The sequence below is a fragment of the Lepisma saccharinum genome, chromosome 22 (genome assembly GCF_977018435.1).
Source record: "Lepisma saccharinum chromosome 22, izLepSacc3.1, whole genome shotgun sequence".
In the NCBI taxonomy this organism is placed as follows: Eukaryota; Metazoa; Arthropoda; class Insecta; order Zygentoma; family Lepismatidae; genus Lepisma; species Lepisma saccharinum.
In genome coordinates this window covers 15,298,069-15,310,142 of record NC_139250.1, presented here as the reverse complement: position 1 = coordinate 15,310,142, position 12,074 = coordinate 15,298,069, and the positions used below count along the sequence as shown (strand labels likewise).

Genomic DNA, 12,074 nt, shown 5'->3' with positions numbered 1-12,074 from the left:
GATTGCCCTGTATGAGCACAACGTGTACTTAAATCAAACTTCAACACCTTAAAATTCCTATATGTATAAGGGTCGTTCAAGGTTGACCAAGACTTTTATTTCTAGACAGAAAATGTACATACATAGAAGCACCAAACTATGTAAGTTTTTCAAAGTATTCCCCCTGAACATCCAGTAACCACTGCAGGACAGCGTTCTTGAGTTCCTCATCTGTCTGGAAGTGCGTCCTGCCCAAATGCTCTTTAAGAGCCCCAAAGAAGTGGAAATCACTGGGGGCTAAATCTGGACTATAAGGTCTGTGTTGTAAAACCTCCCAGTGCAAGTTGGCAAGTGTTGTTCGAGTCAAATGGGCCATGTGTGGCCTGCCATTGTCATTGAGAAGAATGACATGTTTTGACAACATTCCAGGTCTTTTCTTCCGAACGGCCCCAGGTACAACAATGATATTGACTGTATGCGCCATGTCACACACTGTCACTCGCCGGGCTTCAAGGATAACTGTTCAACATGCACGATATTCACAAGAGTGACTGCAGTTGGGCAAACATTTGCTACCAACTCCCACCCTTCACTGAACTGTTAACACCATTCATACACTCTTGCCTATGACAGTGTTTCTTCACCATACTGTGCTTGCAGTCTATGCCAAATTTCAGCAAATTTCACTTTCTCCTTCACGAGAAATTTCATTATACACGGCTGTTTCACAGCAACAGATACACTACTTGGCGCCATCTTTGTTTACACTACTGTGCATCCGCCAAATGCGTAGCAAAGGATCATGGTTACTCACAAGGAATCATGGTCTGTCCTGCCAAAGTAATGCAGCGCTACATTGATTCATTAATATTTTACGCACGAAAGTCTTGGTCAACCTTGAACGACCCTTGTATTTACAATGGAACCATATTTTACATTTTCTTGCATTATACATTCAATCTTGATGGTCCCAATGTACGAAAATGTTTTAAACTTTTGCTCGATTTTACATTTTCCGGCATTTTAAGTTGTTTTTTTCAGCGTGATCCCTGAAAAAACGTAAAATCGAAGTTCAATTTCCATTGTATTTATCTTTGTCATATTTGTCAGGTTTTATTTTTCCTTATGGACGTAAAAATTCAGAATGCCTTTTGGTTTTTAAAAACTTACTCTTTCCTCTCTGCAGCCACAGAATCTGGTCACCCCGACGAGGACGAATTGTACGAGGCATCAATGATTGACACCAATATGATCTACTCAGTGGAGGAGGAGGAGCTAGTGCCAGTAGAAGAGTACTGGGGGTCTCTGCCAAAAATAGAAATGTTAGACCCTAGCAAGGTTAGTATTGTGTGATAGTGACATGTTGATGTGTTCACTTGGAGAGAAGTTAATGAATTTTTGAAGTAAACTCTTGTTGGTTCTGGCAAGAAGGCTGTGGGACTCCTCTGATGCATAGTGTAATACCATCACCTTGCAATCAAGGAGTCCTGTTTCTATCCCACTCTAAAATTGTAGGTGCAGTCCTGATTAGCCTATCTGACCAATAAGGGTAAAAACACAGTGAAGCTCATCGCACATCGCCAGAAACTCGCAGGGACAAGTTTCCGGTAATTCCAAACCATGGAGTTAAACAGGGGAAAACATAGTAGAGCACCGCTCATCGCGAGAGGTTCCCAAGAACAAACACTGTTTGATCTTGGGTTGCTTGTTCGCAGTGGAAGGTCTCATTAATTGGCCAACCCAATTTTAACCCCACCCCAACTCCCTTTCCTCTCCCTCGAAGCAACCCTCTTTCCTTTTCACATGCTACTGTGACATAAGTAGTAGGGTCTGAAAATGATGAATGAAATAAAAGCTCAATTGGTCAAGGTAAATAGAGATAAACCTGTGGTGTAGTAAATTGCATTACATTAAATATCATCTTGGCAAAAAAATAATTGAAGCACGTATCTCCATAGATCTTCTTCTTCTTCCTCTAGTCCCTTTCTGCCATCATAGCGTAGGGTTGGTTGCCTCGATCCATCTCCTCCATTCCTGTCTGTTTCCCATCATTCTCTTCATCATATTTATTGTCTTATTCCTTTCTCTTCCAATCTTTTCCATTCTGTCTTCAAACATTATCCTTGGTCTTCCTTTACCTCTCATACCTTGCACCTTTACTTCTAGAATTTGCTTTACCTTTTTGTCTTCATTCATTCTGAATACATGTCCCCACCACTTTAGCTGTCTCTTTTCAATTATTTTCTCTAGCGACTCCTGTTCCACTTCTCTTCTTATTCTTTCATTCCTCACTTTATCTCTCCTAGTCTTATTAACAGCTCTTCTCGGGTATTTCATTTCACTAGCCTGAATTTTACTCAGATGTTTATCTTGAAGTGGCAAACTTTCCATTCCATATGTTAATGTAGGGACCAATACTGATTTGTATAGCTGCATTTTTGTCTTTACTGCCACTTCTTTCTTTCCCATTATTGTTTTACTGAACTGATAATATACTGTATTTGCTTTTCTTTTCCTATTTAGGATTTCTTCATCACACCTACCATCACTTGTTATGATGGTTCCTAAATATTCATATTCATCTACTTCTTCCAAGTTCTCGTTTCCATATCTAATTGCTATTTCATGATCTTTTTCTCCTTTTGCCACCTGCATAACTTTACTTTTCTTAATATTAATCTTCATCCCTTTTCTCGCAAGTTCTTCTCCCCATTCTATTACGCTCCTCTGTAAATTCTCTTCACTACTAGCAATTAAGACAATATCATCAGCATATAGTAGTACTTGCAGTTGTACTACTCTCATATTCCAATATCCTATTTGTACTCTTGGGGTTCTTCTTTTGCAAATTTTAGTTATATCATCCATTACATTAATGAAAAGTAAAGGACTGAGACTATCTCCCTGTTTAATTCCTTTTTCTATTTGAAATTCCTTAGACTCGTTTCCTTCTATTCTTACTATTCCTTTTACATCCTTATATACACTTCTTATTGCTTTAATAAGTTCCTTAGGTACTTCCTTACTTTCTAATGCCTCCCATAGATATTTTCTAGGTACCGAGTCAAATGCCGCTTTCAAATCTAGAAATGCTAAGTATATTCTTTTATTTTTGTCCAGCATTTTCCCCATCATTGTTCTTAATATAAAAATGTGATCTTGAGTCTGTCTCCCAGGTCTAAATCCAGCTTGTTCCTCTTCAAGTTTTCCCTCTATGATTTTTCTCAGCCTCCTTTCCAATATATTCGTATACATCTTATATACCACTGATGATAGACATATTGCTCTATAATTATCACATTCCTTATTACTCCCTTTCTTGTGTACTGGCACAATTATGTTCCTTTTCCACTCTTGTGGTATAGTCTTAGTTCTCCATACTTCCCTCAATATATTCAGTAGTATTTCAGCCATTCTTGGTCCTCCATATTTTATAAGTTCTGGTGCTATTCCATCCCATCCTGCTGCTTTCCCAATTCGTATCCGTTTAATTACTTCTCTCACTTCATTCCCTGTTATCATCATATCTTCTTCTACATGATCCTCCTCTTCTCTGTTTCTTATTCTCTCATCCTCCTCCTGTTCCTGCTCCTCATCTTGTTCTTGCTCATTTGTCCTATCCTTGAACTTTTCTTCATAGTATTTTCTCCATTCCTCCATCACATTCTCCCTTCCTATGACTAATACATTTTCCTTATTTCTTATAGCTCTTGCTGCTTTTCCCCATTTTCCTTTCAGACTTTTGACCATATTCCAGAACTGCTTTCTATGCTCTACAAAACTTTCTTCAATATCATTTCCAAACTTCTCCCATGATTTTTGCTTTGCCTCCTCTACAGCCAATTTACTCTCATTTCTTTTTTGCACATATATTAACCTATGTTCCTCTGATCTTAATTCTAGGTAATTCTTCCATGCTTTCTTTTTCTCTTTCACTTTCCTCTTTACTTCATCCGTCCACCAATTAGTTCTTTTCCTTTTTGTATTCACCCTAACTTTGCCACATACTTCAATTGCTGCATACAGTATCACTTCCTTAAATTTTTCCCACATACTGTCAATTTCCATTTCTCTTATTTCCAAATCATTCAACCTTTCTTCTACTAATTCCTTATACTGTTTTCTCTTCTCTTCCTTAGCCAGCTGCTTTACTTGTATCTTTTCAAACTTCCTATCTCTTTCTCTATTATTCCTCTTAAATCTTGTTATAGCTATTAGCAGTCTGTGGTCAGTACTCAATTCAGCACCTCGAATTACCTTTACATCCATAAAGGCATATCGAAGTGCTCTTGCGTAAATTATGTAGTCTATTATACTCTTTGCCTCCCTTCCCTCAGCTTCATAAGTGATTTTATGAATTTTCTTATGCTGGAAAAAGGAGTTTCCTTGTAGCAATTGGTTCTCTACACAGAATTCTATTAATCTTTGTCCGTTTTCATTTGTCACACTTTCCCCTCCATATGGTCCCATACAACCATGTGACCTTATCCTATTGTTTCCAGTTCTACCATTAAGATCTCCCATCAATATTACCTTCCTATTCTCTTCATTCTCTTTATTCACTACTCTTTGTAATTGAGTATAGAAAACTTCTTTCTCCAATATGTCCTGATCATTTGTCGGGGCATAAACTTGTATTATTGTTATTCTTTCTTCCATTTTCAGTCTAACTACAATTATCCTTGAATTCACTGGTTCCCATGATTCCACCCTTTCTTCCATTTGCTCATTAACTATTATTCCAACTCCCTCCTTAGCTCTTCTTCCTCTACCTACTCCAACATATCTCAGCACATATCCTCTTTCAAGGCACATTATACCACTGCCTTTCTTCCTTACTTCACTTAGTCCTAGTACTGCTAGTTTATACTTTTCCATTTCTCCTACAATTTCCACTTCTTTTCCATTAATTGTTTTAATATTCCAAGTTCCAATTCGGATATTCCATTTCCTTGCTTGTCGTCTTCTACTAAATCCATCCTTTCCGAGGCTACCTTTATTTCTCTGAATCCGCTAGTTTTAGTCTGGTGTGGGGGATTAGCCCAACGACCAGGCTGATTTTTATTTTCAGGGTTTTCTCCCATATCCTTTGGTGCTCCCACACCCCTGCAAGGCAGCAGTTGGTTTTGGATATTTGACGGAGACATCCAATCCGCTTCTTAGTGGCTCATATTGGCCACTAAGGTCGTAACTCTTCCGCTTCCATTGCCGTTGGGATTTTCTCTATGATCCTCTTCCGCCTCTGGAACCGTTGGTCTTCGCCCTCCGGGCCGGCTCTCTATATTTTAACCCCTAGAGAGAGGGTGGCCCAGTATTAAGCCCCCAGGCACTGGGCTCCCTGTTGGTCCACGGGTCCTTATTCTATATTCGGACCACCCCACCATATCTGGTGGGATCCCTCATCCGCTACCCGAGGGACGCGCCTGGTAGAGGTCAGGGTCCCCATGCCAGGATCTCCATAGATCGACAAACAAAATATTTGTGTCCTGTTTTTAAGAGTCTGAAAAGATTCATGGAGTCCGATATATCCCGACAATATTCCTAATTAATCATTTTAACTGTATTTCTATATTCGAGGTCTCTTTTCTGCCACTTTGGCTAATTGCGACGAAGAGGTTGAGCGATGATTAGATGCAATTGATGAAGGGACAATCACAAAGAAGTGAGTGTTGTATCATCAATCGTCCTTATCTTCGCGATTAACTGAAGGTAGCAGAAAAGCGAAGTAGGCCTAATATAAACCAATATGGGGGGGGGGGAGTTGGGCGATCATATTTTACTCTTATGCTAATTGATAATTTACTTTTAGTTATCTTGAGAAACAGTGTCGAATTTATGCCGAGGACGAGGAAGGGGCTCCAAGACTTTCTTTCTGCACATTTTAATGTTTTCTTTACAGTGTATGCACACAAAATTAGACAATTCGAAACTAATGACAAGCTAATCGTCACTACCAATATCACTGGACATTTTATCTAAAAGAATGTTGCAATAATAATGTAATATGGCCACCATTACCCCTCAACTGAAAGAACTGGGGAGCAGTTTGAGTGGGAGAAGCTTGGGCGATGGTGGTCGAGTAGCCTGTCCGACAGCCGATTCATTCATATATACCCTGACATTTTTATGGCTTGACCGGCATCTGTGCAAAGAGCAAGGGTCGTTGTGCCTCAGTGTTCTTACCCTAAGATGCTACAACACCAGGTGTCACGGATTCGAATCTTGGCTTGGGCATGGATGTGTGCGAGTATCCCTTCATCAATTTCATCATATCATCACTCATCCCCATCTTCGCAAATTAGCCAAAAGTGGCAATAAAGTGAAGTAAAATAAAGCAAATCAATCAATTTGACCAATAAGTCTATGGGCGTCTGTGGCAGAGTTATCAGTGTAATGCACTATGATGTTAGAGATCCCAGGTTCATACCCTGGTTTAGGCATGGATGTATCATTAGTTCACCATGCATTCTCATTGTTGCAATTAATGCAAGAGGCAGAAAATTCGTTTCTGGTCACAATACAGTCATATGTTATAAAATTCTTTAGGATTTTACATTTCTTCAAATATGTAAGTTGTTTTCATCTTGGTCTCTTGAAAAACGTAAAATTGAGGTTCAGCTGGATGATTAAAAAGTGATGGGATTTTAAAGTACTTGCCTTGGTTTTAACTACGTTCTTGAATTCATCATTTTTTTATTTAAAGAAAAATATTAAAATTTTAGATTGATTTGATTTTGTTTATTTTACTTCCTGTATCTGCCACTTTTGACTAATTGTGAAGATGAGGATGAGTGATGATATAATGAAATTGATGAAGGGCTACTCGCAAAGAACACCCATGCCCAAGCTGGGATTCGAACCTGGGACCTATGGCATCATAGCACGCTGTGATAATACCCACTCTGCCATGGAGGTCAGCTTTAAAATTTTAGAGGGAAAGTAAAGTAACATTAATATTTAATATAAGGTCATTTTTTGTTGTTAATAGTATTCATTACTTCAGAATGTAACCATTCCTCATTTCAGATATTCGTGTTTGATTTTGGAAGTGAATTGTACATCTGGAGTGGAAAGAATGCTCCCTTTGAATTGAGAAAGGCAGGTGTTAAACTAGTGAAGGAACTGTGGGACGAGGGTTTCGACTACTCCGAGTGCGACCTGTGTCCTCTGACAAGCTTTTACCGTAACCACGAATCGAATGTCAAGTCAGGTGCAAGTCGCCCATCGTGGGGCCTCCTTGCAAAAGTCAACCAGCACATGGAGACCATACTCTTCAGAGAGAAGTTCCTCGATTGGCCGGACTTTTCACGTGTTATCAAGACGAAAGGGTTGGACGATGGTGAGAAGCAGGTTTGTGGGATTTCTTTTCGTTCTTTGTTTACTGCAGGTTAAAAGAGCATGTCTTAGTGGACCCCCTGGGTGTCCACAGACCAAACATTAAGAACCACTGCAATGGAGCATTGTATTTTTCTCCTGTAAAGGAAAAACCTAAGACCTGTCTATTTTATGTCCAATTTTTCATGTAATCTAGGAATTTGTTAGAGGAAACTGGGGTATTGCCAAACACTTAAGCTATAGTGGTGAATTATGGAATTATTTGAAAACCATTTTAGGCACTGTACATGTTCTAAGGAAACCTTAATACCTTCTCTTCAAAATCAACTCGGTATCAATGACCTCTAACTATTTGTTTTACACAAGAAACTAAGAAGACTACATAAATGTTATGGTCTGTATGCCCTGGTTTTTCAGGGTAATGCCAAACATAGTATTTGCCATTACTCCATGTGAAAATACAGCGTGTTCCGTTCAAACCTCCCACATCTCAATTCATCATTGCTAGAAGGTTATGAAACATAATGGAATGCAGGTGGTACTAGACGAAAGAGGAACTCAAAAGAATTTTATTGTATGATCTCGAAGTTCACCGTTCTCTCACTCTGCAGCACCACAATCACATAAAGCACAATGGCGACTCCGCAGCAGTGTGCACAATCTGTATTCTGGTATGCAGAGACCAAATCAATCATTACAGTGCAAGAAAATTACCGGAGAGAATTTGGTGGTGAATCACCTGATGGGAAAACCATTAAGGTATGGTGTGCGAAGTTTTTGGCAACTGGAAGTGTTAATAAACAATCCAGAGGAGAAGCCTGCGTAAATCACTTCGGCAAGCGTCCAAGCAGTTCAAAGTTCAAACTTCGTACACAATGCCTTAACGGTTTTCCGATCACATGCTTCACCTCTATATTCTCTCCGGTAATTTCTTTGCACTGTAATGATTGATTTGGTCTCTGCATACCAGAATACAGATTGTGCACACTGCTGCGGAGTCGCCATTGTGCTTTATGCGATTGTGGCGCTGCAGAGTGAGAATGGTGAACTTCGAGATCATGCAATAAAATTCTTTGAGTTTCTCTTTCGTCTAGTACCACTCGTGTTCCATTGTGTTTCATAACCTATTAGCAATGATGAATTGAAATGTGGGAGGTTTGAATGGAACCTACTGTACATTAGTGCTAGATCGACAAATGAAGTCAAAAGACAGAAATATGGACCCTGTACAACACCTGTTCGCAATTTTCCCTGTCTGCACCTTCTTGTTTTCATTATCGCCACAGCCACACGTGTTGTATTTAGTATATAAGCATTGCAGTGTGTTTGAAAATTGCTTTAATAAATGTACAATCTACAAGAGTAAACAACATTATAATTTGAAGTAAATACAGCACATAAATTAGTAGTAAAGTTGAAGAAAACAATGTTTGTTATCTGGCTATGATGTATCACAGAATGACTATGCTAGGAGCTTATCACATTGTCTGTGATAGGCGCTAGATGGCAGCAAAAATTGGTTCACTCTTATCAAGGAAGAAAGGCAAGAATCTAAATGTTTGCCATTACGTCTGTGTTTCCTCTCTATTACTTTGTATAATCTTTTTTTTTCTGGGAAGAAAGGCTCTGGTACTGTTCAAGTTTTCTCTTTGTTGTTATTGTGATCATAAGCAGGGCCCGGATTTTGATGACATTTCATATTTTAACTGGTGCAACACAGACATTGCTAACTAGTACAGAAATTCTGAACACCCTCCTCAGGTTGAAGAAATGTAATTTTTTGGGTCATTTTTTGGTCATTTTTTAAAAATTTCGTGTCATTTTTAGTTTTTTTAAAATTTTGTCATTTTTAGTTTTTTTAAAATTTTGTCATTTTTAGTTTTTTTAAAATTTTGTCATTTTTAGTTTGTTTTTTAAAATTTTGTCATTTTTAGTTTGTTTTTTAAAATTTCGTGTCATTTTTAGTTTGTGTTTTAAAATTTCGTGTCATTTTTAGTTTGTTTTTTTAAAATTTCGTGTCATTTTTAGTTTGTTTTTTAAAATTTCGTGTCATTTTTAGTTTGTTTTTTTAAAATTTTGCATCATTTTTAGTTTTTTTTTAAATTTTGCATCATTTTTAGCTTTTTTTAAAAAGAAATTGCATCATTTTTAGTTTTTTTTAAAAAAATTGCAACATTTTTAGTTTTTTAAAAAAAATTTGGCGTCATTTTTAGTTGTTTTTTTTTTTTAAATTTTGCGTCATTTGTAGTTTGTTTTTTTAAAATTTTGTGTCATTGCATGCTGAAACATAAGAAGTTCAACAATTTCTCCTTTCTATGAATGTTATCTTGCGGTACTTACTCTGTTTTACTACCAGCGCAACAGAGCCCGTCTGAAAATCTTGAAATGCAACATTGTCGAGTTTCTTATTCAGTCCATACAACACACCAAGGTGAAGAAGCAATTGTTAAATTGTTTGTTTCGGAATGAACAAAAAAAGTTTATTTTGAAAATTAACAATAAATACCACGTGCTCAAGAATCAAAGGCAAGCGACAGCTGAATGTTGTATTTTTGAAGGTCACTCAGCACGAACATTTGCATCTTAGTCCGATATTCGTGGTTAGGAGGGTGTGACTTCTGTTTCTTAGGTGTCGAGTGGACTTAAAATGCCAAAGATAAAGCCATCTAAAGCTGCTCATTTGAAGCAGATAATCTCAGAATTCGGTGAGGACTGTATATACTATTTTCAATAAGCAGATTGAGTTTTGTACGAATTTTTGGGTCATTTTTCAAAGATTTTTAGTCATCAAAATCCGGGCCCTGATCATAAGAATTGCTCAAATTATTGTGGTATGTTCATAAATGATCAGGCATACATGCAGTTACATGCTCGCACACATTTCTTCCATTACAATAAAATGTTGTTTGTTTTATTCTCATCTGTAAAATGGCGCCGGTACAGTGCACCACCAGATAAAAAAGAAGCACTGCATATAATGCTCGCAAATATCTTTTCTTATTTATTTAGTTTGTGGGCATTTGCAATATGGTTGCACATTGCTATATTTTCCAGGTTGATCCCAGTATTGACATCAAGCCATGTGATGCAAAAGCTATGCTGGAACCGAACACAAGTGAGCCAGATCTGGAACTGGAGGGAAGTCATTTGGGCCGAGGAACTGGCTATTATAGTGAGGAAGTAAGTAGCACATTTTTTTCTTTGTTAAATCTTAGAAGTATATTATGGCTTACTTGTAGTTTCATTACCTTTTCATTGAAATAAATTGCACCATAAAATTCCAAGGACACACTCAGTACTTATAATGATTCATAACGATAATTAATCTTGAATCTATCCCAATGTAAATATGAATGCTGACCAAATGAAAAATTACTATACACAAAATTTAATTAATCAAATTTGATGGGCTTCACCCATTTCAGATAAATGAAATTGGAACAATCTGGAGTATACTGTACCTGAAAAAGAAAAGTGCATGTCAAAGTATGTAGAGCTATTTTGCCTTAATTACAATTCTCTTCCAAATATCAATACCATATTCAAGAATATTTTTCACATATATCTTGCTAGGGCACTTAAGGAGCCCAGCAGTATACACTCCTGTTCAGATAAAGTATCATATTCTTCAATGGCTCAACCTTATAAAGTGTACCACTTTTTGTGAACAGGAGTGTACAATGACTATTTTGTGCAAATTTTAAAATGTAAAAAACAGCTTTCATTAGCCAACAAAGCTGTGTACCTACAAAAGGGGTTTTCTACTTTGACATACACAAGGGGAGCAAATTTAATGCACATTAAATTGATATCTAAGCATAAGTGAAAGTGCTTGATACTTTGAGAAAGTGGAAATATGCTGAATTGACAGAAAAATGGTTAAAATAGGTTGTCATGTAAAAATTGATCAAATATGCATACATATGTCTTAACGAAGCACCTCAATTTATTTCATTAATTTGATTAATAGATTTCAGGAACATATCTTTCTTAAAAGAAAAAAAGGTAAGTGGATGAAAAGCATAGACTTAATGTTTCTAGTAGCCAATTAAGATGTATTTGATGTTTTTTATTATTATTCTTTTCCTTACAGGAGCATAAGCATTATGAAATTACTACGCTGGGAGTGACTATGTGGCATATCATGGAGTACGAACACACACAGTTACCTGCCACTTCATTGGGACAGTTCCACTGTGGGGACAGCTATGTTGTTCGATGGCTGTACAGAGTAACTGTTACAGGTATGTCAATAGTTCCGATGAACAAATCCATTTCAATGCATACAGACCCCACACAAAATCATTTTTGCATATCTTTTGTTGCAATTCATTATGCTAGGTCAAACTAATTTCATTTACCTCTAAATACAATACATATTTGGGCTAAGAGAGTATGTTAGTTTTTTTTGTTTTTTTGTTTGAGGGTGGGGGTGAAGTAAGTGGATATAAGACAAGCAGTAAGTCTAATATGTAAATAATAAATTCTTGAGGACTCAGACAGAACTAGTCCATGAAATCTTTTAGAAACCCATTGTTTTGTTAATTACTGTAGAGGTGAGTAGCTTTCAGGTCAGCATGTCCAGGATAATAGTCAAAGATTACACAGTATGTTATGTTCTGGATTGGTGTTCTAAAATGCACACACTTCACGCCATATTGAGTGGCAATTTTGCCTATAGTAACATTGTGGCTGGGTGCATATTACTCACTATATAATATAAACAATACTAAAAATAGTAATCCTCATATTACACTTTA

At 37.2% G+C, this 12,074-nt stretch overlaps 1 protein-coding gene across 5 annotated transcripts in view; it reads left to right on the top strand.

The window, feature by feature from the left end:
- LOC146004744 (uncharacterized) overlaps window positions 1–12,074 on the top strand; it is a 632,500-nt gene that overhangs the window by 601,561 nt on the left and 18,865 nt on the right. For all 5 annotated transcript variants that reach the window (XM_083143714.1, XM_083143712.1, XM_083143713.1 and 2 more), the window contains 4 exons: window positions 1,166–1,317; window positions 7,006–7,329; window positions 10,369–10,494; window positions 11,408–11,558. In XM_083143714.1, the coding sequence (XP_082999840.1) occupies window positions 1,166–1,317; window positions 7,006–7,329; window positions 10,369–10,494; window positions 11,408–11,558 (753 nt within the window). The remainder of the gene's footprint in view (window positions 1–1,165; window positions 1,318–7,005; window positions 7,330–10,368; window positions 10,495–11,407; window positions 11,559–12,074) is intronic.